The sequence below is a fragment of the Coturnix japonica genome, chromosome 1, assembly GCF_054131305.1.
Source record: "Coturnix japonica strain WE chromosome 1, WE-NBRP24, whole genome shotgun sequence".
NCBI classification, from domain to species: Eukaryota; Metazoa; Chordata; class Aves; order Galliformes; family Phasianidae; genus Coturnix; species Coturnix japonica.
Genome location: NC_140663.1, coordinates 12,405,855 through 12,433,388, shown reverse-complemented (window position 1 = coordinate 12,433,388; position 27,534 = coordinate 12,405,855). Strand labels below are relative to the sequence as shown.

Here is a 27,534-nt window from a genome sequence, read left to right as displayed (position 1 = left end):
CATCCACCCTCGTACAACAAAAGCAATGTGTGTGGCAGGATCTTACTGTCCCCCCTGAACCTAGACCAAGTGTTTTCTGTTGCCACCAAGCTGAGATTAGACCCTTGATGCAAAAAAACCCACCTTTGTCTCATCAGGAAAGAAAAGAATATAAGCCACTGGGAATTAAGTAATCATTTATAATTAATTTTCTTCCGATTAAAATAATGTTCTGAAATCTTTCAGGGTTTGCTTGTTTTATATCAGGTTCCTAGACAGTGCTTACATTATACACGCTCACACTTGGAAGAGATTATTTCACCACATGTGTTTACTGTAATTATTCTTTTAAGTGCGCTCCACTTGATTCTGTAAAACACTGAATGTGCCAAAGGAAATACCAAAGGTGAAGATATTGGATGCTGCTCATGGTACAAAAGAGAAATAAGCTGAACGTGTGGACAGGAGGCCCTGAGTTGCCATGACAAGATGTGGTTTGTCTCCACTCCAAAACTGCTTTCAAACTATGTTATGCTGCATTCTCCCAGATCACAGTCACTGCCCTGTTACTTTCCTTCCCTTCTCTCCCAGTCACGTCAATGTTAAGCCCAGCTTCATCCTGCCCTTGTGTCCACAGCAGAGGCCACCTGATGTTCTGCAGCTGAGATGGGCAGAAATCTTTAGGCCTGGTGTAACCAAATGCAGCATTTATTCAGGGAGAAGAGTCAGTGTTTGAGCTGCTGGGCTGTTGAGAGCAACTCCCTGCCCTCAGGCTCCTCTTTCTGCTTCGGTACCTCCATCCTATCCTGTCCTGGTGCTTGAGATGGCCCAGTTGGGGGACTGGCAGCTTCTCTTGGCTCTTTCCTCTTCTCTTTAGTCTCTTTCTTGCTTGGCACCTCTGCGCTGTTTGTCTCTTGGCCACCATTGCCTGTGACACTTGGTGTTACTTGCATGGCTGCAGTGGGCTGAAGGGGCTCATTGCTCTTCTTCCACCTCCGGGCCCCTGACTGGGTATTGAATTCATACATTTTGCCAGTGACTTGCAAAGGAGAGAAGACAAAGAATTAAATCATGCCTACTTTAGCAGGTTAAGATGAGACAGATCTCATCATGATGGGGCTAAAAAGGAAAATGTGAAACATCTTGAAACCAGATGAGTTTGGGAGCAGAGCCAAGAGGGAAAGCTTCATTTCTCCAAGCAAATATGATGACCTTGGAGTCGTAGATTCATAGAATCATTAAGGTTGGAAAAGACCACTAAGATCATCCAGTCCAGTCATCAGCCCATCCCCACTGTGCCCACTAACCCACAGTGTCACATCTCCACACTTCCTGAAAACCTCCACCACCTCCTTGGGCAACGACCAGTTATGGTCAGTGCTCAAACGAGATGCTTCTGCATCTATACAAAAACTGGTTTCAAAGATCTTTGGCACTCTTCAGGTTTTGTGAGCAACTTCTACTTGGACACCAAACGTTAAGTCTCTGCTCTTTCAGTTCATTTACTGTTGATAGGTGAAAAAACTGTCATCTGTCCCATGTGATCATCTTGCTAAACAGGTAGAGAATCAGGAGCTTTAGTGGCGCGGCTTTTAGTTAAACAATACTAACACTGGGAAAAAAAAAAAGGACTATTGAGGCCTGCATGGAAAAAGTGGCTCTGTGTTACTGCATGTTGCAGTTTCTATCAGAATTAATGGTTTCTGACACATTAACACAACTGGAGCAATTAAAGATGAAGTTGGATCTCTTCACAAGGTGTTTCCCGAGTGCTTACAGGACAGACATGTTACAGCAGCCCAGATCAGGCAGCAGCTCCTGACTGGCCCTCCTAATCAAATTCAACAGCTGATATGCTAGGAATTATTAAATCTCATCTCTGAACTGCCAACACTTGATCCTCTAAGGTCTGGAATGAGCCATGGAGGGGAGAGTGGGGGGAGCAGGGAGGCCTCAATTCTCTGCTGGAACCACAAAGCAGTGTTATATTGTAGTGCTTGTGTCAAGCATGACTCAAGTGCTATTGCTCTGGGGGCTCAGATAGCCAAAAATGTGGTGAGGTCAGCTTTGTGAGGACGGGAACCACCAGCTGCCCTGCCACAGCAACAGCAAGCAGCAGGCTGGAGAATATCCATCTTTAGCATTGAACAAATCCAGTTATAAAGGGGACTTCAGAGCCCATCCCTCCTGCTCCTCTTTATAAATAGCAGGTGGGCTTGGAGCCAGCCCAAACCAGCCTCGAGCAGCCCTTTGGATGGCCTTAATTGCACAGTAGGGCTCCGTTTGTTCACCCAAGTCCCTGTGCCTAGTGTTTCCTATTAGCTCTCAGCCTCAGAGAGCCTGGAGCCAGCTAATAAGAAACACAAGTACAGACACTTGGGTGGAAATTTGGCCAGATTAATCCAAGGCTCAGAACAAGCCTGCCTTTTTCTAAATAATTTGAGACCTATTGTTTTGGGCCTATTTTCAGATATGTTTGTTGAAGGCCCATTTTGACTGTGTGCCCCATTTCACCAGCCCCCCTTTCTCCATGCTGGGGCCTTCAGCTGCCACAGTTTATCTAAAGGCTATCACTCTTCCTTGTCCTCTCCAAGCAGCTATGCTCAAGACCCAGAGAAATGGCAGCGATGCCCTGTTGCTCTCTGGAGGAGGTTTGTGCAGGAGCAATCAGCCCGCCCATGCATCCAGGGAGCAGTTTGAGATGCACAGCCTGTACACCTGCAGTTACATCAACCTGTGGTTGTTTCCCAAAGGGAGGACAAAACCATGGAGCTGTGACAGCAGCCAGGGAGGGGGACAGGAGCTGATTCCTCCTCTCCTCCCACCTCCAGCTACCAGACCCATACATGTGGGTGAGCAGTGAATAATCTGACCGTTGGATGTGGGTACATTCCTCCATTAGAATTGTTAGTAGGGCACTCTCCTGCTTTTCATTGTGAGATAGGGCTCCTGCTCTCCTTGGAAACAGCAGACTTGAAGTACGTAAAGCAAATGTCGAACTGTATTTAAATCAATTCATCCAGTTTGTTTCTGGCCAAACATTCATATTCAGTGTTAATTGCTTTTTATTACCTGGGTCTCTGGCTTCTCCATCAAATACAGTGTTGAGTTTTATCATTTCCTGTGAAGAGAGACAAATTGTGAAATGAATCCTGTGAATTAGTTGAGCAAGGAAAGCAGTGACTTGGAAATGTTGACCTACATGGGTGAAGGAGGATTTCTATGACCCGCATGTCGCATTCCTGTAGGCTGAGTTTAATTGAAACTGGCAACGAAATCCATTTGTGGTGGAGGGTGTTGCTACTAGATGTTCAGAGAAGTATAAAGGTCTGACATGCACCGTGCCTCCACATGTGCAACCACAAGAGCCTCACCTCCACCCAGGGGGAGGTTGGGAATTCCCTCTGCAAAGAACCTGGCGAGGGAGGGTGCAATAGTGGAAGCACATTTACAGTCTTTATACCATTACAGCTATCTGGGAACAAAGAAAATCACTACAGTATTTTTGGCACAAAATAGTACCAGAGAGGCTGCATGATCTGGCACTTGGAAGCAAAGGGGTCATGATGCGGGAGAGCACCACCACACGTGGTGTTGCTTCCAGATGAGGAGGTCTGTTGCAACACTACACTGTTCTGTATTTAGGGACAGTCCTTTTTCTTCCCTTACCATCTCAACATTGTCTTTGGAAAAGAGTCATCCTTCATAAAAAGATGAACATATTTCATGATGGGGCTCAGAATAAGACTTTTGTTTTGTTCTGAGGACAGCAGTACTCACCAAAGCCACTTCTTTCTTAGGTTTCTTCTTTTCTACAGAAAAGGAAATGCACATAGCAAAGAGTCAGATTTGGCAAAGAGTCACCAGACAGTGACTACAGATATTGCACTTTTATCCCCCCTTAACAGAGATTCTTAGTTCCTAACTTCTCAACTTTCTCAAATGAGCCTTACTGCTTTTCACAGGATGATCCCTAACGCTACTTGAAAAGCAAACACCTTCAGAGTGTTTTAGAGTGAAGATCCACAGCTGCCAATGACTAATCAAAATCCATACATTGAAAAGTCTTATTCCTACAATAATGAGCAAATAACAATGGTTTCTTAAGTAAAATATCCTTCCTAAGTAATAAGAACAGATACAGAAATACAAATATGTTCATTATTACAGCTTATTCACATCTTTGTTCCATGAATAACTCCTTTCACATATGTTGCTCCACACCACCACAACTGGGGATTTCTGTGGGGTGAGATCTCCCCACCTGGCCCAGCCATCACGGGTCTGTGCACCACATACTACCCTTTCAAGGCATATTTTGAGGGCTCAGGTGTTGTAGGAGCTCAGACTGGCTGCCTATCAGCAAGCAAATCATCCTTTGGGGGATATCTGAACTACAAATGTAGATTGTTTTGTTTTTTTTCCATGAGTGTTTGTACCTGCAAAGCCTGTGCATTCAAACATTTGGAGACAAACCAGGGAAGTGCTGCATATCCAGTCAAGTCAAATGCAGACTGAAGAACGGTTTGGTTATGTGTGAATTCACCATGCTATTAAATCATCCCAAGTGCAAACAAATGTAGTGGTGCCTCAGCAGCACAGCATTGTGAATGATACCCAACTAGCTGATGTGATTTTATCTCACCAGTTTGTTTCATGGACACCCTTTGGAGAACAGCTTGCTGGCACCACTGGCTTTTGCAGCTGGGTATGCAGTGCTCTGAGGCGCTGTGTTGATAGAAAATCTATTTCGTCTGGCCTTCGGGCCTTTCTGCCAGCTCTTGGGAACCAGTGTTTTCAGAATACACCAAGCATCGTTTTTTTGGAATCTGGCCAATGCTGAAAAGCCTCAAATTGGGCATCCAAGAGAACAGTTGGCTTTGTTGGGCTGTGTTAGTCGTGGCTTTTTCAAGCTGGGAGATACTATTGAGTAGAGGGAGTTATGGGTTCTTAATGAGATGGTACAAACCACGCTTGCTAGGGGAAAGCTAATGGGTCTAAAAAGAAGAAATGTGCTTAAAAGCACCCATTTAAAAAACGCCTATTTTTGTATGTGTAACCTATACCCCTGCTAAGTGATTCAGACCCCTGCAAAGGCACCAGTACTTGAAAATAAATCTTCATGATGCCAGCGTGAAATGAAAGGGGAGAGCAGGAAAGGTGGTTGAAGGTGCTGATGAGGGATGGAATTATTTTTTTAAGAATCAACACATGAAAAATACAGTGACTCTTTACCATCTATGCCAGAAAACCAGACTACTCTGAATTTGGGTTTTGCCCAATAGTTAATAGACATGAATACTGCAAGGACAATGATATCACTTAGGCTGGCATCCCACCATCAGCCACGGTGTTTGTGAGTACTTCTGTACTGGAGCAAATGTATTCGTCTAGAAATGGGTTTGCAAATTTTACGCACAATGGTAAACTTAGTGTCGTTGAGAGGCATTAAAATAAAGAAGAACACACCTGGAGCATTTATCCTGCAATGAAAAGAAGAGCGAGAGATGCTGTTAACAAATGTCTTAATTTCTCTGCGTAAAGGTATCATGCTTCACTCCCTTTCACTTGGCAAGAAGGATGCGTTTCCTTGACTTCTGGGATGTGCTTGATTGGTTTGGTTTATGTTTCTGTTTTCACTGAATGCCTGCTCCATTTAACACTGTTCCCAAACAACAGAACAACCCTGAGTGTTGCTCTGACACCTCTCCAAGAGGGAATGATAGTGAAAAGATACGCTCTTATTGATGATAGCGTTATGGATCTGTACAATCTGGAAAAAAATGTATGTTCAGACTTTCTCATCTTGTTCCATCCTATGAGGAAGGTCAATTTTTTGATCTGCTGTGCTCAGATAATACTTTTTAAATATATGAAAGATTGTAAGTGTATGTGAAAATATAAGAATTGCTTTTTAATGGGAAAGCCTGCCTCCCAATGAATCACCAGCTCTATTAATAAATAATAACAATGGCCAGGCTATATGCTCCTGGATTCATTTCTCATTTTTATCACAAGTTGCTAAACTCCTCGCACACATCACTTGAATTATAATCACCGTCATATATTACCTTTTTACATTTGCTGTAATATCCAAAGGTACCTTGAGTCCCGAGAATACCTACATAAATCCTTTTCAAATCCCATGAAAGAGCTCTTATCTCTCTGTTTGTGACAATGCCACTTTGCAGGCACCTTGGCTCCCAGCAGCCATCTCTTGCCACTCAGAACCAGAACTGTTCAGAGTGGCTTTTGCCAAAAGAGAGCACCCAGAGGTACTGTGAAGCTCCATGGCTCAGAGCCTTGCAACGGGCCGGGGGAGCACTGCAGGAAATCTGCTAAAACTTTGCCAGAACAGAGAATTTGGCATTACTACCAACATTTGAAGCAGCATCCGAGCAACGTGGGTGAGCAGGAGGAGCACACGTGGTAGCCACCCTTATGATGGGCATGGAGTGTGCCTGTAGTTTTCCTCAGCACAGTCAGGTGCAGACTCCAGTTTTGCCTTATGAGTTTAGCTGTCATTAGAGGCCATAACTGCTACATCAGCTATGACCTTCTGCTAACACATTTGCTCAAATATTACCAAGTCCATGCAAAACAATCCATGGACAGGTTCTGTTGATGTCTTAAAAACAAACATTAGAATCATAAAGCCATAGAATTATTATGTTTGGAAAAACCTCTAAGATCACCTTGTCTGTCCACCTACCACCAACATCACTCACTAACTTCAGTGCCACATCCACATGGTTCTTGAACACCTTCAGGCACAGTGACTCCCCCACCTCCCTTGGCAGCCTGTGCCAGTGCCTCAACACTCTTTCTGAGAAGAAATTATTCCTAATATCCAACCTGAACCTTCCCCGGGTGCAACTTGAAGCCATTCCCTCTCATCCTATCATCCTACTGTCTTATATTGCCGCAGCCTTGCACTAACTGCAGCAGAAGGCATATGGCTACAAAACACTCCACCAGGATTCTCACTCACAGAGGTGTGCTGTCGGCTCGGGGTGCAGGTGGGCAGTGGGCACAGAGCCACCTGGCCAGGAGGGTCCCCAGGTGCCCCAGCAGCCCCAGGAGCATCAGGCCTCCCAGTGTGGTGACAAATGGCACGTACCACGCTGAGTCCAAGTAGAGGTTCTCCCTCTTTGTCACCACTGTAAAGCTGGGCTGTTAAAACAAGATAGGAAACGTTTCTTAGCACTGCATTCCTGTACAGCATAGTTCCCCTGGCTGAACTTCTGCACTCAAGACACCTGGTCTAAGGTGCCCCAGGGCTCCGCTCATGATTGGCAGAGGCAGATAGCATCTGCTGGAGGTGGTGATTCATCCCAGTACCTCTCTGTGAAGACCAGGGATAATCACAGGCAGTGAAAGAGAGCCCACCCACTTTGCTGCTTCCAGATTGTGTTTCACTGTCTTATATTAAAATAGGCATGCCATGGTGGGGCTGAAAAGCCTCAGATTGCCTGAGCAGCTGTGATCATGCTGTCAGAGAGTTTAGAAGTTCAGGGAATACTGCCATTATCAAGATAATGGTTTCTCATTACCTAAGGCAAAACTGGAATTAGGTCATCTTCATTGCAGTGATCATTCAGCCCCCTTTGTAAAAGGAGCTGAACCCTGAGGAATTGTGTTATTGTACAAAAATAAGTGAAATTTCTTTTTTTTTCCCCCATGAGTTGCTCCAGAGGGGAAAATCACATTTCCCAAGCAGCTGCAATCTCCCACATCCTCCTTGTGCCAGGAGACACAGCTCTGAGCCGGCAAATCTCTTGGTGCTAACAGCTCGTTCCCTGGGGTCCTGCCATGAGACTATCCCTGTACAGATCAGAAATTGCTTGTTTGCTCTATGGGGTTACTACATGGTGTGGTTCTATTCATTCTTATCATCTACTGAAGTGTTTATTAGATTTCCTATAGGCCATTTGTAATCACATCGTGTGTGGAATTTAGTGGGATATCTACCTGTTATCCATCTAAGGACACCTTTCAAACAATGGCACACAGCTGAAATGGGTAATATCTGTAACAGTTAAAAGGAAGTGTTTGAAATGAGGTGTCAGTGTCTATTGTCAGTCAATGGGGCTGAGTACTGATCAGCACAAGGATGGGGACAGACTGGTCTGTGTCTCTCCGACTGCACTGCTGTAGCAGGTAGGAGGAGAGCAAGAGCTGCTCATATCCTGCACCAGCCTGGAAATAAGACAAGAAGCAAAACCAGTGAGTCAGAGCTTCCTTGGGATGGATGTGCCAAGGAGCAGGTTGTATTATGGGGATGCTGGTCTGGGTGTAAAGTCAGAATACCAGCCGTGGATCATTATGGGACCCAGGAGCTCAGGAAACATCCAGCCCACCTGTCTGGTTCTCTCTGTCTGAAACGTGCTCAGAACATGCTGAGGATCTGCACAACTGCATCAGTTCCTGACAGACAGCTTGAACTTTCACCTGAGGGTGACCTCAGGGTGGAAAAGTGTCCCTTGTGAATGACAAGGATTTCTTGGTATTATTGTCTTTGCTTATTTTGGCTTTGGTAGGCACATAGTAATGCATACCACTGCTAAAGAAGCACACAGAAGTACAAGGATGCTGGAGTAGCAAATAGCTTTAAAAAAGAAGTAGTGCATGAGGCAATTTCAAGGTACCAGGCAAAGGTTAACCCCTACTCTTTCCCTTTTAACAAAGCTGTCAAAATATTCAACTTTCCAGTTACATGGTGACAGCAGAGTGCCTGGTCTTATTTACTCTTTTTCTTTTTAGAGACTACAGTGCAAAATACTTGTTACAAATGTGTTCCTGGAGCCAATCCCCCATGACACCAGGCAAATCAATGAACATTCAATTCAGTGTAAGAACACAAAGCTCAGTGCTTTCTAAACCTGGACTCACTGTAGGGTTTTGCTTTCCTCTTGCATACGTCTACCCTCTTCAGTCTCATGCAGATTAACCCATGAAAGAAATGCAGAATAGGCATAATTTTCAGTGAACTTACCGTCGTGGTAGTGACAGTTGTTGGGTTTGGGATAACTCTGATGCTTAAAGTCACTGTTCCAGTTTTAACTAGGTGTGTAGCCTTGTTCTTGGCAGATAATAAATTGTCGTCTGTTATATAGACAAGCAGCCTGTAAATCCATTTTGTATCAAGCCCACTCTCATAGTCAAAGGGAGATGCAAGAATCAGCCGAGATGTGTTGGATCCAGCCGCTGGCGAAAAGGTAAAATGATTGTTCACGTTGCCTGCAAGTCACAGTAATGAACAAACAAACAAATCATCAAAAAAGGAAGAAAAGTGAAGAAAAATCACAGGTTAAATTAAACACATGAAGCAAGCAAAAAGATTGGTGTCTATTGACAGCCTTCTATGGACCACTTAATGCCCATGTAGTGGTATGGGTCCTTGATCTTCTTGATATTGTGTAAAATCATATAAGTAAGTAAATCATAATGAAATCACAATTAGCTCTCCGTAAGAAGCAGCACACAAACTGCACTAGATTTTTATTTACAATTCAAATTGTGCCATTGGTGTTCAAGCATTTTTGCACTGTTTTCCGTTCACACACTGTGACACAGTACCTTCTTTAATGAAGTAACGGAAAGACCTGGGATCAGAATCACGATCTTGACACTGAATCCTGAAGCCATTGACATTGGTACCTACTGCTAAACTAACTGGGATTTGAAATGAATAGAAACTGGGTGAACAAATGGGTTCTTCATCATTTACTTCCAAAACATTGACAGTTACCTGAAAGAAAAGAATAATAAAAGCTGAAAGTCTTCCACTGTATCGGGTCCAAATTTTATTAACTTCAGAAACTATTTGGCTTTGCCAGTTCTGCTCTTTAAATCAGCAGCAGCTGAAGAGCAATGAACCTCTCTTCCAAACTAGATTCTACCAGAAAACATAAATGTTCATTTGACCTTTACTTCTTCTTGCAACCAGCACTCTTTTGGGAACAGGTTCCTTAACTTGAACCATGCTCCAAAACCGCAGGGTTTTCAATCTGATGTGTCTGACTGGTTGAATTACCTGAAGTGTGTCATAGTAGAAATGATAAATATTCCCAGGTATTCATTAAACTTCCTTTCCAATGTCTCAAGTTGCTGAACAGTAATGGGTTTTGCTTTTTAGTACAATTTAATAATTCAGAGCAAGATCCATGCACGGGAGGGATGAAGATTCCTTATAGACTGACCATACCAGTGAAAGAGGAATGCTGCTAATGGCCTTCTGCATGTCTGGAAGCACCCTTGTTACAGCAGATCTGCTCAATGTCAGCTGGTGTTATCTGGTTGAGAGAAAAAGCTTACCACTCTCAAAGGTCTGCCCCTTTGTGTTTGTTGGATTTTAATATATAACAGATAAACCTGTCACGATTACAAGTTCCTGATGCTATGTTTTCCTTAATGACTGCCTTGAAATATTACAGGTGATAAAGAGATTAAGTACCTCCTTCCTAGAGTCTCCATGGGTGGTACTTGGATGGAATAGAAAGCAGGTCTAGTACCCATCCACCTCCCACCAGATGTGAACAAATAAAATATAACATCATGACAGAGGATTCTTAAAGTGTTCTTGTCAAGAAGAAAGACAAGGGTAGACTAAGGAGGAGAAGTAGAGCAGGTTTACTCACAGATGCTGTTGCAGTCTTCTCTTGATCCGAGGCTTGCACTGTGAAAAAGTGTTTCTGAGTTGTTTCATAGTCTAATCTTGCTAAAATCTTCACATCTCCATTAATTGGGCTGATCCAGAATGCGTTTGTGTAATCCTTGGTCCCTCCTCCAGCTATAATGGAATAAGTGATGACACTGGGTGGCCAGTCTGCATCGCTGGCAGTTACTTTTCCAATAGTGGATCCAACTACGAAGAAAAAAATTCATATTTCATTAACATTTTAAACTTAGGGGAGAGGAATTATAGAATACTTGCTCCTGCCAAAGCTTGATAAAAGTGTAACTACATATTTGCTTTAGAATTTTTCACCCCAAAGAAGTAAAACGAAGGCATAAGAAACACTAGTTGATCATGTTAGATATGGTTCCCCATGTATGTGTCTGCTAACAATAAATGCCACAATGCAAGAAATCTGTAGAGAACAACAGCAGAAGTTCTCTGGTGGCAAGGGCCACCCCAGAGCCTGACACCAACACACACTGATTACCTCCAGTGTCCAAGCACTGGCTTGAGTTGGAGGAACTCCTCCAGCCTGAGGAGCTGTGCTGCCTGTTGGAGCACACACTTTCCATCCAAGCATCCCTACCCCACTCTGCCTCTCAGGTGAGCTGAGTCTAAAGGGATGGTGGGGTGACAGTTCAACACCATGCCTGGGCCAAGGGAGTCCTCCCTCATCTGTACCACGGTCTACAGCGGTTTCTTTGCACTATCGCTGTCCTTCCAAAACGCTAATTTAGCAAGAGCAGAAAGACAGTCTAAAACAAGAAATCTAAGTTCAGTTCCCAGCTCTGTCCCAGATTTTTTGTGTAATTGCTGAATTTGTCTGTGTCTCGATTTCTCTCTGCACAATTGGAGTTCTTGCCAGTTTTGTCTATTTATGGGTACTAGGCAATTGTATAGGACCCCATTTTTGAACAGGAGCTTTGAGCCATTCTCCTCATTCAAATAAATGAAAATATGTTTGCAGCAAAAGTGTATGACGCTGTTTCTACCATGCAGGTGCTGCTTACTGTACCTTTAGTAATTTCTGAAACATTAAACTCATATGATAGACTACTGAAGACTGGAAAAAATTCATTCACTGGCTTGATCCTGATATAAATGTAAATGGTATCTGGAAATGTAACACAAGATGAAATCATGGTTAAGTATGGCTGTGAATTTTTCTCATGCATATATTCAAAATACATATGGCATTCCTCTCCCCATGCTGTTACAGCACAGGAAAATATTTTTTATAACGTGCAAAAAGGATACTTGCTTGAGTAGTTAGGAGGGGCGATATCTTGCACCCTGACAGCCAGAGAATAAACTTCAACTCCTGGAGTAGATGGATTTTCTAAGTCAATGCTTTCAGTCATCTGAATTAAAAAGAAACACAGTTGTGTTTATACTCTCTTACATGAAGTCACAATACACGCGATGGCGATCAGTTTTCTCAGCGTTCTGGAGATGTGGTCTCCCTCTTGAATACCCAGAATAGTCCCACAGGAGTACAATGGGCTATAAATCAATTGAATCTGAGTGAATCTCAGGCTTTCACGTTCATGGTTTGGCATCTCTTGACAATTCAAAACGCTTTCCTTCTGCCTGTCTTCCCTTTAAGTGCAGGAACTTGTATCATTTGAGCAAAAGGTCTTTGCCTTTTACCTGCTTAATTCCGAGTGCATGTAATGATCTGGCTCTTTATTATGCCCTTTGTTGGCTCAACAAGAGCCTGTGATTGCTAAATAGCAATAGTTACTCCTTCAGCTCAGGCCTGCAGACCTGTATTAAAGGTATCGGGTTCAGCCACAACTGTTTATCCAGGAACCAAGTAGCTACTAAACAGTGGTTCATAGTGAGCTTTAAATCCTAATCTCCTGAACTCTGCCTCTCTGCAAGAGCCTCATAAACACTGTGGCAGCAAGATTAAAGCGCAGGCATCCACTGCTTTTTGTCTATAGGAAAACTCCCAGAGAGATGGGACACTTCAGATAGCCTATTACATTACACGAGCACGGTGATCAAAGGGCTGACAACAATCATATCCTGTGCAGCACTGAAAATGCCTTCTGTGCTGGTAGATGCAGCAGCTAAGGATGGTGGCCATTCACATACCTGCTTCTAATAAAAAACTAGCGTTAGTCATACAGAATCATTTTACTGCTCCTATCACATCTTTGCTGTTCAGGCAGATTGCCTGTGCACTCACTACACTTTGTGGGGTTTCTTCTTTTCTATATTTGTCTGTGGTTCTTTTTAAAGCAACAAAGCAGCCGTCACTGCACACGTCCAGCAGCTGGCGGGGATTCTGGCGAATGCAGATTTTACAGCAGCTATTAGCATAAGGAAGTCATATTTTGACACGTCAAATCACATGCAGTACAAATCTCACCACGCTTTTGTGAATATTTACCACATTTACCATATTGCAGTCCTTCACAGTGAAGACAAGGATCTTCCATGATCTAACATGAATAAATAGGTACAAGATGACATCAGATTGCTTTGTTTAACTATTTCAAAGTTGGTGCTTCACATGCCCTAAAAAACTACTTTTCTTCAGTCCTACCTGGCATTTTGATTTAAAACAGCCCTCTGTTCTCCAGGCTCTGTAGGATCCATAGAAACTGTCCTATTAAAGGGTCTGTTGCTTACATCTCATCAGAACAGTCATTCTCACCAACTCAATCTGACCTTTGTGAAAACTCATAAGACACTTTCAACACTGAGACCACCTGACATAAAGCCACAAATGACTGACCACAAGTCTTCCAGACTCAGCAGGATCCAGAGCAAAGTTGTTGCTTCCAAAACCGGATAATCCAGTGAAACTAAATAGATTGTTTGGTGGATCAACATCAACATCTTTACAGCTGTTTCTGAGATCAAGAAGAACTATCCCAGCAGTAGTATTTTCATTTATCTCTTTCCTGTTTAAAAGAAACATTTCCCATCAGTGCTCCTTATATTTCTCCTCTTGAACTCTTCACATACCCCATGCCAAAACACTGACTTCCATTTATTTTCTAAGTGAAACCCTAGATCTAAATAGACAACAGCTGATGAAGCAATCTAGAATTTGAACCATATGCTGTGGTGGATAACAGCCCTGTGTAATGGGCAGCACACAGTTTGTCAGACCCCAAACCAAGACCTTGAAAATCCACTGAACTGCAGGAGGCACCATGAGATTTTAATGCTCAAGGTTATTTCAACTCCTAATTTGTATTTTAAAACACCTTTACAACACTCCTTTCTTCATCATGTTATAATGTTTCCCTGATGAGAAGTTCATTCTTTTCTCCTTAACTAATACCTGGACCATTCTGCTGCATTGTAAAGCTGGTGTTTCTGGCCTTGCTGTTGACATTGATGCTCTCAGTGACGCATGATGGAATTGCTAATAGAGCGTGCTGATTTTATCTTAAGAAAATGAAAAAAAAGAAATAAAGAACTAACTGAAATGTCATTATGCCTTGATGTTTCCTTGTACAATCCTTATATATAGTCTCTCATTTCCTCCCCAAAGACTTTTGCCTCATTCAGATGAAAGTTTGAGCTCAATGGACCACAGAGACTGTTGTGTTGTTATCGTGGACATTGTAACCAAGCAGCACTCTGTAGAATTGGATTCTCTTCCTGCTAGTCCATAAAACTATATGATTTAAATGCAAAACATTTATCTTAGCCAGGGAGCAAACAATCTAAACAGATCCCACTAACCAGGAATGTCTCACTGCAGAGGCCTTGGCATGAGATGCTGGATCTTTATTTGCAGAACAGTCCATCTACCTACCTATGCAGTGCTGTGCTACCCACAGCATGGGCACATCCAGCACTTCAGATGGACAATTTTGACCTCATTCTGTCTGTAAAATGGAGATAATGCCATACCCTCATCTACAAACATAAACCAGCTGATCATCATAGAATCAGAGATTCTTTAATATAGGAAATCCTTAAGATCATCTAGTCCAGCCACCAACCCCTCCCCACCATGTCCACTAACCATACCCCTCAGTGCCACACCTCCATGGCTCTGGAAAAGCTCACAAATGCCTCAGAGAGTTCAGAGCCATAGCAAAGTGCAAAACTAGATCACTATGCACAGTCATACATGACAAGAGGCTCTGAGATCTGACGACCCTAACTGATGTGCCCTAAACTGGGCACTGGGACGTGGCAGTGAGGCAGTATTAAGGCAATAAGAGCATCGATACCTGAAGGTGGAGGGATTGCATTCTGGTGAGTTGTCATTGATATCTCCAATGATGACTGTGATCTCCATTTCACTGGAGTGCCCCCCATGAGGACTGTCCTCCACCCGAACTATCACGGAGACATTGGGATGGAGCTTCAGGGGAGGGACATCACGGTCCATTCTCCCAGTCACCTGCAGCACTCCAGTTGCTGGGGGTAAGCAGGCAGCAGTTAGATTCTCACCCTCAGGGGAGGCAGTAAACACTTGTGGGAGGACAGGATAGCACAGCAGACAGGTAGCAAGCTGAAATCTTCTGTTCTCCAGAAATTATGGCTGGTTTAATTACTTTTTTAAATGATCCAAAATGGCTGTGATTGTTCTGTGTAAGCCTTTCACAGATAAATACCCACTGCTCAAAAATACGCCTGCGGCAACCTCAGCAGAGGGCTTGGGAAGCACTTGGGATTCATTACAATCTTAAGGAAATGGTGCAGGTCAGAGCTGAGTGCACTCACCAAGCAGCAAGCACAATGAGCAGGCCATGCCGTCCTTGTTCTCTAGCTACTAAGATGGCTTCACTTTCTGCTGTTGTATTTCAAGCACTCTTCTGCACCTCTAAATCTACTCATATATCAAAAGCTCTGCTCTCAGCTCTTGTCAAGTACTCAGCCATTCAATTAATTACTTTTTCAATTCTGTTAGACTGTCCAAAAAGGAGAAGATTGTTCTGGCTGAGCACAATACTGTTGCCAGAGTACTGAGGAGATAAAGGAACAATTTGTATATCCCCTGCCTTTTGGGGTATAATTGAGAGGGATAATAGCAATACACAGCCAAAGGGCACGGGGAATCCAAAACATGTAAGGATCTTCTTGATCTCCCACAGCACTGTGCTGGGTGGCATATTCTAACACTGTGATAAGCATCTTTAAAACAACAGTAGACAAGAGGCAGAGCAGTCGCTGAATGTCAACTATAGGAGTAAAATCCTCAGGACAGATATAGGTGCACCCCAGAGAGCATGGGGACATGGAACCAGCATGTAGGAGATGACTCTTTAGAATGGTCTCACCCAAATATGAGCATGAACAGAGCCATGAAGCTCAGCAGCAGTTTTCACGCATTACAGTACTAGAGCAGATTTCATGTAGGGGAGAGCAAGCTGTGGTCTAAGTACTTGCAGCCATTGCAAGAGCCCCAGAAGTCACTACAACTGTTAGAGAAAAAGGCAGCTGATTCAACTTTCACTCAAGGAATCATCCATCTCCAGTCACCTTTGGTCTACTTTCTTTAAGAAATTGTATTTAATGTTAGTCAGCTCATGGAAGAACTTGGTCCTAGAAACATGCTGAGCGTTTCTTTATTACAGGGACAGACACTAAAGAAATTCAACACTCGGGCAAAAACATCTCCTGAGTGGCCACTCTCTTTTTTGGGAGAGTCAGAAGGCATGTTTTTGTTTGTCTTACATGGATTTATGGAGAAATATGTGTCAGAGGACTGGATGCTGTAGAAAAGTCTGCCGGGAGAGCCTTCATCGTCAGGATCTTTAGCTGTTATATTGGCAACAACAGTTCCTGGGCTTTGTTCCTCAGGAATCCAGTAGATCCGTTGTTTTCTACAAGGGAGAACAACATTCATTCAGCAAAAGGCATGTCTGTGTTTGCAAGAGCAGCTGAACACAGACTTAGCTGAGCAACCAGTTGTAGAGGTAAAGTGCTTGGCCATGATGGGTCACATCCCAGTCACCGGTTTTGCCAGCTGGGCTGCAAAACACAGTCATATTTCGGAGCAAATGCTGAAGGCATCTGGGGTGCAACAGCATCACTAAAAAGCATGGGCCGCTCCTCAGGTAGAGGCAAGAAAGAGCATTCCTGTGGGTGCCCTACTGATATCCCCATGATGCTGCTCCAATTTCCCAATGTCTGTCTGATTCATTTTAAGTACAGATGCTGTTTGGTGTGCCAGTGCTCCCAGATTTCCCATGAAGTGAGTTTTATGGCTCAGATACGGTCTGGCAGTTGTGTAGAATTGTTTATAATGGTTGCAACTGCATGTTCACATGGGCACTGAGGTATGCAGTTACAGTACTTGACCCATGTGCTAAAGCAGGTATCGGCAAGCATGTAAAAACTGAGCAGATACTATGTGAAAGGTGATTTATCCTCCTGAAATGCCTGAACACACAAAATATCAACTCACAAAAGTCGAAGGGAGTTGAAGATGCTCAACAGTTCAAAGAAGCATTAGGAACGTGCTTCAAGACAGGGTTTTTTTAATATTCTAAACCTTCTGTGCCACCACTGACTGCCTAGTACATAGCTCCTAGTTCAGTAAGACATGAGCCCCACGCCACAGAGAGGAATCACATCTCAGACCTCTCTCCACAGCTCCATCTTCACATCCCTGCCAGCCATGTGCCATTGCCCTGTCCCCACCAGACAGATCTCTTGGGAAGGAGTGGGACATTCTCAAGCACATGCCCATAACACCAAGGGCTTGTGCAGCTGGGAAGGAGATGGGGCTACCTCCTACACAGCCACATCTGGGCTGTGTCCTGCTGTCAGAGGACCCACCGCTTGCCAGTTGTATTTTACAGTGCAGCTCAAGCAGACCTTTTAGACACTAATAAAATTGCGAACGAAGCACATTTGTTTTCTTGTCTTCTTTGTTTTCTTGACTCCACACATTTTCCACTGATTTTAGCAGCCAGAATTTCAAAAGGGTGAATGCAGATGCAGTATTGTGAACACCAAAAACAGATGTGCCTGCATATACTATGGGAACAATTAGAAAGGGCCTTTTGAAACTCTGCTCTTGACAGCTTTGATCAGGAGAAAATAAAGAAGGTTTGCTAACTTGTCAAGCTTCCCCAACTCCCATCTCAGAACTAATTATTACAGTGTCAGAAAACACACAGTCCCAGCATGCAGCTCACATTTTAGCAGGGTGAGGGCATGCATGTGCATAGTGAGGACAGCTCACAAAGAGTAATTTAATTTCAAGCTCTTTGCAAACTGAGCTTCTATTTTTGGCCTGTTGTGTCAATCTGAAAGGGAAAAGATTCAAACAAATACCATGCCTTATTTGTGTCATACAACAACTGAGTCTTAGACATTAGGTGTTACGGATACTCCATTCACTGTCTTGAACAAGTAGATAAAAATTTAGAAGAGCTCCTTTGGCATTCCAGACATAAGGATAAATAAACAGAAATGACAACATTTGGATGGAATAATCAGTCTAGAACACAATGTGCAAATGTTGGCACTGGGAAGTGGACTCCTGCTGCTTGTACAGCACTGTGGATAGAGCTGTTAACCTTTTTGGTTACTTCATACATAAAGTTCAAGCAGCAACAAAAGTATCCATTACCATTATTATCCATATCTTTACCCAGCAAAGAGTGTACCTGTCCAAGCCTTGGGCTGCCAGCTCTTTGCATAGGTGGCAGGAGAGGTCTCACCATAAATACTCTCACTGGGGACCTTCTTCCACCTCAGGATCAGAAGACAGAGAACATCTAGAATCCAATTAATGTCTCACACAAAATGATAGAGATAAATCAACTGCAGAATCAGAGCAGTTCTATAAGAACTGTGCTTGTCAGCTTCCTGATTCAGAAACCCTTTGGCCGCTGTGTTTCCCACCACAAAGCAGCCCTCTGGCAGCACACAGCTATTCTTTCCTATTTTGCAAATTTTCAACAATGTTCTTTATTTCAGCTGAAGCTCAATTAATTTTCAAAAGCCGTTCCTGACCTCTGTGTTATGACACAACAATTTCCTGCTTGTGACAGAGTTGGGAACAGCAATGTTTCAAAGAGGACTGAAGTCGTTATAAGTGTGTGTGTCTGGGAAGAAGAGGAAAAGACAGATCAAAAGTGAGACCTTTTTATGTCTAGACATTTCTGCATGAATAAACATCATTACAGTGAAACACACATCTGCATGAAGAGTAAATTCTCTATGACTGTATTCACATGGGCTAAAACTCAGGCCTTTGTCTGAACTTGTCCAAAGGTCTTTGCGTAGCTTTAACCTCTGCTTGCTAACAAGAAGCTGGTTTGGCTGCCCTAAGCGCAAGAGCAGAACTCGGAAAACTTAAAACTAATAAAAATATAAATAATAAAAAAGGGAAATGAAAGCAAATCTTTTCAGTAAAAGAATGGGAGCCACAGCAAAATGAAAACGCTGCTCTTGGTAGCACCGCGTTGCTGTATTAGTTTGCCCTCCGTGACACCCTCCCATTGGTGCCAAAGCGGTAAAGCTGGGAAAACATCTACAGTCTCAGTACAGTGGAAGTTTTTCACTCACGTGGTAAAGTAAGGGCTTTCATCATCGATGTTAATTATATTTATATTCACTATTTTAGTAGAGTTCAGTCCTTCTGGATCTGTCACTGTTATGTTTAAAAAATAGCTGTTAAATAAGAAAACAAAACAAGAATCACTCTTTGGCTGCATAGAAAAGCACTGCCCGCAGCAAGCACAGGGAGAAGAGAAACTCTCACCTGTGTGGATCCTTCTCGTAATCTATTTCTCTTTTTGACAAAATGTCTCCATTTTCCAAGACCCAGAATGGCACCGATTCAGGGAGCGGCGAATACTGAAAGGAAGAGGAGAACAAGTAAATCATTTCTGCATCATTTTGTTTGAGCATCCCTCTGGTTGTGCACTGCTTTGTGAAAGGGCTGAGGCACAGCACAGTGTCTGACCCAGAACTACATGATGAAGCTCAGAGACACACAGGTCTCTTTAGGTCCAGCTTCTGAGTGTGCTCTTTTATATAACAACAGCCAACACAGCAGAGCTGCAAAACAATTCTTAGCTAAGTGCTGCTACTTTACTCCTGTGTCAAATTTTGCCTTCAGTGCCCCTTGATTTTGGAGTGCTGAGAGCTCAAAATACAATCTATGTTCAAATGCTGAGGTTGGGTTTCCTCAATTTATCACTGACAATGCTTCAACCTTTTCCAGTGTTACTGATGAAGTGTGTTGTCGGAAGAGGCAATTAGCACTTCAGATACAGTGGTTGATATAATTTCTGGTGTTTTTTTCCCCCCAGCTTACTTTGAGTTGACCATGTTCAGGATCGGTTGCATTGACTCTGTAGATGAGTCCAGGAGGCGTCCCTTCCAAGACATAGATCCTCACAGCTGCATGGATAGAAGCGCACGCGGTGTTAATTGCACAAGAATGAAGGGCACAGCAGCAAGAAGACTGACATTCTGAAGCTGTCTGGGTGCATTACTGTCTGATGTGTGCTCTCACTTCACCAGAGTCCTTTCAAAATCCTCACAGGAATGAGCACAAACACTCCAAAGATTAAAAGGAAAAGTGTGTATCTGCAGACAGACACCCCTCACTGATAGCTGAGAAAGGCTGATCTGTAAATAAGGTCTTCTCTGAGCTGCTCAATGGGTATGGAACACAACTGCATTTTGTAGATACACGTCTGTCTCAACCACGCAGATGGGGAGAAAGTGAGCTGTTCTCTATCCCCATCCCCTTCACACCCTCCCCTGCCCCCTGCCAGGAGAGTTCAAAGCCTTTCCTTTTCATTTCTGCTTTTCCTTTACATCTGTGGGGTGCATACATGGTAGATGGCCTGTGCTTAATCTCTTGCCTTGCTCAGAGCGAGGAGTATTCCTCCACAACTGAGCTGCCCCATGCTCAGCCACTGGCAACAGGCTCAGGCACAGTGACGAGCAAAACAACAGCTCCTTAGATCCCATTATTTGCTTTCTGCCCTTTGTGTCTGCTGAACCTGGTGTTTCTGGACTATTAATTGCTGCTGTGACCCCCGCTGACTGCTGCTTCTCATCACGGTGGTGGGAACCCCGGCACAGCGTAATGAGTTGTTCCCAGAGGACAACAATACGAATATAAGGTTTAATGAGAGGGAGATGCTTTTTAATAACCAACGAATGCGCAATTAGTGTCTAATTGTGGCTGGTACTGTTAACTACAGCCATGCAGTTAGACAGATCAGACATCTGCGCTCACCAATTTATGGCAGCTCTAGCTGAGAGTTAAGCTGATGCACTTATTTGTAACAAGCTCCCACGTAGTATGTTTCATGCTGTGCCAATCCCCTGAAGTGTCACATTTAATTATTATTAGATTCCATCAGCACCCATGATACACGAGACACCCTCAGCACTGAGAAGATGACACAGCTTCTTCCCTCGGGGAAGCTAATTTGCTTTACAAACTAAATGTTGTATGGAACGGAGCACCCGCATGCTCGGTGGTGCTGGAGAAGCGTCTGCGCTGAGCTCAACCCTGCAGACAGCCCAGCAGCACCCACACAACCAGCTGCAGCCCGTGTAGCGCTGCCACTCTGGGGCTGGGGGTTTGTCAGCCCCTTCCAAACATCTACCATGAGCAGATGAGTGTGATATTATCATAGTAAGGAAAAAAACAATATAAGGAACAATAAGGGCAGTGAGGCACTGGAACAGGTTGCCTAGAGAGGTGTTGGATGCTCCATTCAAGGTCAGGCTGGACACGGCTCTGAGCACCTGAGCTGTAGGTGTCTCTGTGCACTGCACTGGTGTTGGATTAGATGGCCATTACGGGTCTCTTCCAACTCAAATGATTCAATGATTCTACAACTGAATGGCCTTGTCTAAGTACTGTTGTGGATCCAGACACCCAGCCTTGTTATTGACGCTGTTGCAGACCTTTCCTTTTTGCATCTTTGTGATCTGAAAGCAAACTTGGTTTCCTGTGTGTGCAAATTTTTGCACAGCCACAGTACACACTTCTTTAAATTTATCTTCCCTCTCCAAATCAGTCTAGTTTCAACAAACTACTGCAACAGCCCTACTGTGCTGGCTGCATTCCTGTCTAACTTTGGGTTCACAATTCATATCTTTAGGGCATTTCATCTCATAAAACAAACAAACAAAAAGATAAAACATACAAACATAAATAAAGGAACATATGAAAATAACATTGCTTTCATTTTTCATATGTTCCTTTTTTTTTCATTCTTCAAATGCATTTAAATGTCTTAATCAATTTTAGCCAATTCTTCAAGAAAACGAAAAGGGCATTTCTGGAGATAAAGCATGCCAAATATTTGTGTAAAATAAAGCTTTGATAGAAACAACATCCTGTTCCACCCTTGTTTTCCTATAGGAAAATATTTGGACCACTTTAACTATGGGCATTGCATGCTGTTAAATTCTGCATTCGATGTCATCTTTTTGAGTGCTGCTTTTTTCAGATGCCACCACTATCTTACTTTGAATTGCCATATTTCCCCAGAACACAGGACGTTCATTCTTATCCGCAACTTGGACAGTCAGTGTGCTGAGGTCAGTCCTCCCAGCGGTATCTTCAACAAAAATCTGTAAATCAAAGCTCTTTGGCATAGTTTCATAATCTAGGACAGGATTTCCAGTGGTAACAACCTGAAAATGAAAAACAATATTAACAGTGCATCATGCAAGAGATGTAAGTTACAGACTACAGCAGTGAATACTAGTAAAGGAACATCAATAAGCAGTGAGCATTTTAGATCATCTTCCACTTACTAACACAGCTCTTGCCAGTACAAGAAATGTGAGGAAAAAAAAAGGACAGACAGACCAAAAAGTTGTGGCCTCATGGAGCAATGCAGGGACCTCTTGTGTGAGTGATAGTCTGCGGAGGAGAAAGCCTGGCAGGAACTGTCCTGCCTTGAAGGCGGTGTGTTGCCTTCATGGCCACAAGCACATCTCCTTTGCAGGAAGGAGCATGCAACAGGAGTCTGTACAGCCCAGCAGGATCAAGGCTCTTCCCTTTGTAAGTGGATCTGGGAGAAAACTTGCAGGAAACCACAGAAAGGAATGAGCTGCAAGAGCACAGTGCATGAGAGTGAGCCCAGAACTGCTTGGGGAAATTGAACCAATTAAAAATTAACACAGGCCTTATGTTTTGTAAGCCTGATAATGCAAATGTTTGATTTGTTGAGATTTCTTTGAAAGGCTTCCAGCTCTGCACACCACCCCTTAAAATAGAAGGCGATCATCAAATGGCTTCACTTGGAAGGAAACTTAAGGGCTACCAGTTCCTTTCTTGTGCTGGGGGCCCCAGGCCTGGATGTAGGCCTGGAGCAGAGCAAGAGCAGGATGCTGGAGGTTATATGCTACAGTCCTCACTGTGGAAGCTAATAAAGAAGCAAGAACTTTCCTTTCTTGGTACAAGAATCAAAATTATCTCTTTTGAGGTTGCACTTGTGAAGAATGGCTTTGAACTGGTGTAGACTGTGAGTGGCTTACTTCAGTTCCAGGCAGGAGCAATACTTCCTGATAAAGGCAGCATTCACACACCTGAAGCAGCTGCAGATATAGTGAGCAGCATCTTGAGCTACTCCATAGCTGCCCATCCCTCACTCCACCTGAGAATCTCACTTCTCCTTGCTTTCCCCTTCAGTCCTGGGGAGAAGAGGGAGCATCAAATCAAGGTAGCTTTGGCCAGCAGTGTGCTTTCATCAAATAAATTAACTAAGGACACTCATGTGCGTTTATCCTTGCCTTGTGAGTTGCACATATTCAGTCTACTGCTGACTTGCACAATTTGTATGCAACTTTCTTTATGAGTTTCTCGTGACTGATATTCCCTGGCTCAAACACCTCATTCCAGTTCTTCAGGTGGGTTAGGAAACCCCAATAACAGTTACAGTTCAGTCAAGTCCTCACGGGCAATTTGAGTAATTGGGGCTGTGGTAAGAAATGACAATAACTTGGCACTTTGGAGTGCCAGAGACTTTTTTAGCTATTTGCAAGTTCATTTTTCCTTCAGATTAGTTTTCCAGCCCAACTCATCAAGCAGCCCACAGTGCTGCACAGCATGGAGATGGCACAGGACAGGAATGAGTGGGCATAGAAAAGGACTGTATTTTGCAGCAGAAGGGATAGCTTTAATTCAGAGCACCACAGCACAGCCTAGGAAGTGAGAAACTTCCAACAAACCTCCTTGGAAGCACTCAGAAAAAAAACTTACCAATTATTTTTCTAAGACTCTACTCAGTATCTATCAGTATCTTTCAAAGGTGTTCAAGATTGTCACTGTTGAGGCTCAGACATACAAGTTATACCAGAAAATACATACCCATACAGACATACAAGTGGGCTGCAGTGGAGTGACAAGCATCATGCCTCTGAGTATTCACTCACTGCCAGTGACAAATGTGAGGCAATGCTTGCTAATTTATCCGGCAGTGAAAGCCAGCTGGAGCCAATAGAAACTACCTTACATCTGACACAGAACAAGAGCACACAACTGATAGAAATAGATGAGGGATATGTGGAAGTGTGATAACTTCGTATCTCCAAGTGACTTCCTTGCGGGTCACAGCTCTCATTCAGCGTTAAACACAGCTTTGATCTGACTCAGCTTACGCTGTTCTGGAAGTGAGTCAAACTCATTTCAGTTCTAGGTGGGAGTATCCAAACAGGAGCTCCATGTGATTTAAATAATCCACTTTAACTTCGCAGCAACTTCATATTAAGTAGGCTGAAAAACTTGCAGATAACTACAGATAAAACCACAATACAGAATGCAGTCCTATATGCCTTCTTCTAGAAAATCATGTTTTCTTTCACAGAATAAACAGAATTATTGTGATTAGTGGTTTCTGCCTAGATGCAATTAAAATTGTAGTCGGTATGGTTATTCATGTGTCATATTATTGCAGCATGTCCAAATAGTACTACAGTCGGCGTTTACAACACCTTTCTGATTAACAGATGAGTCACTGTGCACTGCCAATTCTCAGCAGTCCAGGAGCCATGAGCCAACAGGATGGAACACTGCTCAAACTGAACTGAAAACTCACCCTGTACGTGAGATTTCCTGCGGATACAAGAGCGAACGCCTCCGTAAGTGGATTCGAATTTACTATGGTAGGGTGTATTGCAGCAACTCCAGAAGACAATGGAGAACCAGTTACATTGAAGGTATAAATGGAAACACCAGCTGGTGCATTTTCTTCAACCGTCGTTGTATTAGGTAAGCCCATAAGCAGTGGGGTTCTCCTTCCTGTAAGATGAAAATGATTGAGAAATTACTTCTAGGAGTCTCAGACTGGCAGGAGCACACAGCTGCTGCCAAGTTAACATTAATGAGCACAAAATGCCCTGATTACCATTTTGCTCATGAATGGTGGTGTTGCACTGCAGTAAAACCAGTACTAATGGCAGAAGAATCGGTCTTTTCTCTAGTTCAGTACTGTGCTATCATCACCTCAGACAGCTGATGTTTGAGCAGTATTGCCTTCATATCCCCATACTGGCAGCATACCTCAGTGAGACTGAGAAGGACTGAATGCTGATGGCTTACCCAAAACACTTGCCAAGAAAGCTGGCTGCTATCAGTAAAACTTAGTGCCGGGACAGCAGCAGACCCTGCTCACCAAAAGGCCAGGCTGTTCATAGCCCAGCAACTACTGCAGCAAAAGTACTTTTACTTGATGGGCAGCTGCAAGGTAAAAAGCTGCCAGGGGGACTGTTCTGAGGTCATCAGGGCTGCAGTGTGCTTGCATCTGGGTGCTCAGCCTAAACCTTAGGAATGCCAAAGGGAAATGTGCTGTGTCTTAACACCTCTGAATGGTGGACGGAGCCATGTCCTTCTGCCCCTCCTCATGTGGTTTGGGAAGGACGGCCCGCATCAGCCCCCAGAGAAACCCTACGATTGCATTTCCTCAAAGGCAGCAGCACCTTTAATCTGGAGGGGAGAATTCAGCTCTAGGGGTTTCAAATGACATTAGAAGGAGCCTTGTTGACTTTTGCCCTAAACTATCAAAAATCTTGTTTCCCTGACTCACTAGTGACCTTTTTGAGCATCCAGATTACAAATGATTTGTGTTTCTTGGACAGACATGGCTTCTATTACTGAACTCTCAAATAATTGTTCCCCTGTGTCCTAGTGTCTTTGCTTCCTGAGAAGCAGAAGCAATAGTAATAGGTGAGTCTATGAGGCAAAGCATGGAGTACTGTGGTCCCTCTTCCCTAATCCCAGTGAAGGACTAAGCTTGTATCAATGTTCTCAAGGATTCTGGAAACCACCATCAATAAAAATTGCCTGTGTAAATGAGATTGAGCTGAGAGTGCCTTGTGGAAGGGGATACACTTCCACAAGTGGAGCTGAGCTCTGAATGAAACCTGTGGGCAGTATTCAGTATGCAGTACTTAAAACAAGTCACAGTTCATGGATGGAAACTCTTTGCAGAGTCTATTAAATCATTTATAACGTTTAGAAATGTAAGGGTTCTATTTTCATATTATCTTCGAAGAGTTCCTTGGCTGTTTACTCAGGATCCATCTTTTTGTCTTTCTAAACCATGAGTGCTTACTTTTTGCCCCCACTCTTTTTTTTTAATCTGAAATTTTTCATACAGTATCTAAATGGCTTCTTCTTTCAGCTGATTTTACAAAAGCCCTCCATTGGTTCCACAAGTCCTTGGTTACCTCCTCATTTCAGAGGATGAACCATGCTTGAATAAATTTAATACATTGTTCATCAGAATTACCAGTCCCAATCATTAACGAATTCTGAGCCCAATATAAAACAGTTATGAGAATGGCTTTTGGAAGTGTATGTATATTCAAGCCCTAATTAGCTGTGATTTGTTAACCTGGAGCACTGGAACAGGCTGCCCAGGGGGGTTGTGGAGTCTCCTTTAGAGATATTCAAGTCCTGCTTGGACGCCTACCTGTGTGACCTGGTGTAGGGAACCTGCTTTGGCAGAGGGGTTGGACTCGATGATCTCTCGAGGTCCCTTCAAACCCCTACAATTCTGTGATTCTGTGAACATTTACAGAGGGCTTCAGTCATATATTCCAGCTATTCTCTTCCCATAAACACATGGTTAGACAAACACTGTTCTTCAGGACCAGCTGAGATTCACATGCAGTGCCCTGAGAAAATGCAGGGAGGCATCAAAGAAAACATCAAATATTGGCAGGTTTCTGAGGACTGGAAGAACTCTTTCAGTTTCTTGAGAGCAAGGCAGTTCTACCTGAGAAGACAGCTTGCTACAAGCAACTCCATCAGTCACACACTGCAGTTTGTAGATCCATTTTAAGTTGCTAACATGTACGTATTGGCAAACCTTTTGTGTTTTTACACTGAGCATAAGCACTGATACCCTCCTAATTCTCCATAAGTGTTTTTCTGTTCAGTTGCTTGTTTTACTTCAACAAATGAGAAATGTCAACAATATTTGAAAGCATTATTAACAATATTGCTACAGTATTGAGAGTAGATAACATTTCTGGTAGAACTGACCTCCTTTCCCACTCCAGCACTGCCACACTGAGCAGCAGTTATTGCACACTGAAGTCCCTTTTCCAGAAAAAAAGAGTCTTGTGAGGGCTCATATTCTCTTCATTATGCTGCTGTAACCACTGCTGTAATCTATTTCAGTAGGAAAATAATTGTTACTTGATTTTTTCCATCTGTGTCTGATCCCTAAATATGTATTATAAAGTTCCCAAGAGAAAGTACAACAGCCAACAGTGTTCTAATTTTAGCAGTGTAATGAAATCATGTTCTTACCAGACACTACTCGCAGCAAAATGAAGAGAAGGAACGTGCTCTTCATCGCCTTTACAACCCTGTCCTTCACGTCCTCAGGATGCCAACTGAAGGAAGACCATGGTATGTTTTCCCTCCTTTACAATCAGCTCTACCTAAA

The 27,534-nt window shown here is 43.3% G+C and overlaps 1 protein-coding gene across 5 annotated transcripts; it reads right to left on the bottom strand.

Moving 5' to 3' along the window:
• Positions 1-159: 159 nt before the first annotated feature.
• CDHR3 (cadherin related family member 3) lies at positions 160-27,534 on the bottom strand. 5 transcript variants are annotated; one of them, XM_085513541.1, is made up of 20 exons: positions 27,396-27,534; positions 24,676-24,878; positions 22,099-22,267; positions 19,917-20,002; positions 19,359-19,453; positions 19,163-19,267; positions 16,316-16,464; positions 14,866-15,055; positions 13,407-13,575; positions 12,855-12,953; positions 11,922-12,021; positions 11,676-11,774; positions 10,620-10,846; positions 9,559-9,730; positions 8,975-9,219; positions 6,971-7,152; positions 5,449-5,462; positions 3,760-3,791; positions 3,052-3,100; positions 160-1,018 (listed from the first exon to the last, which is right to left on the bottom strand). In XM_085513541.1, the coding sequence occupies exons 1-20, from the start codon at positions 27,439-27,441 to the stop codon at positions 705-707; spliced, it is 2,745 nt and encodes a 914-aa protein (XP_085369667.1). In that variant the 5' UTR covers positions 27,442-27,534; the 3' UTR covers positions 160-704. The 5 variants fall into 5 exon arrangements, with proteins under 5 accessions (XP_085369667.1, XP_085369651.1, XP_085369652.1 ...); XM_085513525.1 differs by lacking the exons at positions 160-1,018; positions 3,052-3,100; positions 3,760-3,791; positions 12,855-12,953 and having other exon boundaries at positions 5,188-5,462; XM_085513526.1 differs by lacking the exons at positions 160-1,018; positions 3,052-3,100; positions 3,760-3,791; positions 11,676-11,774; positions 12,855-12,953 and having other exon boundaries at positions 5,188-5,462; positions 27,396-27,533.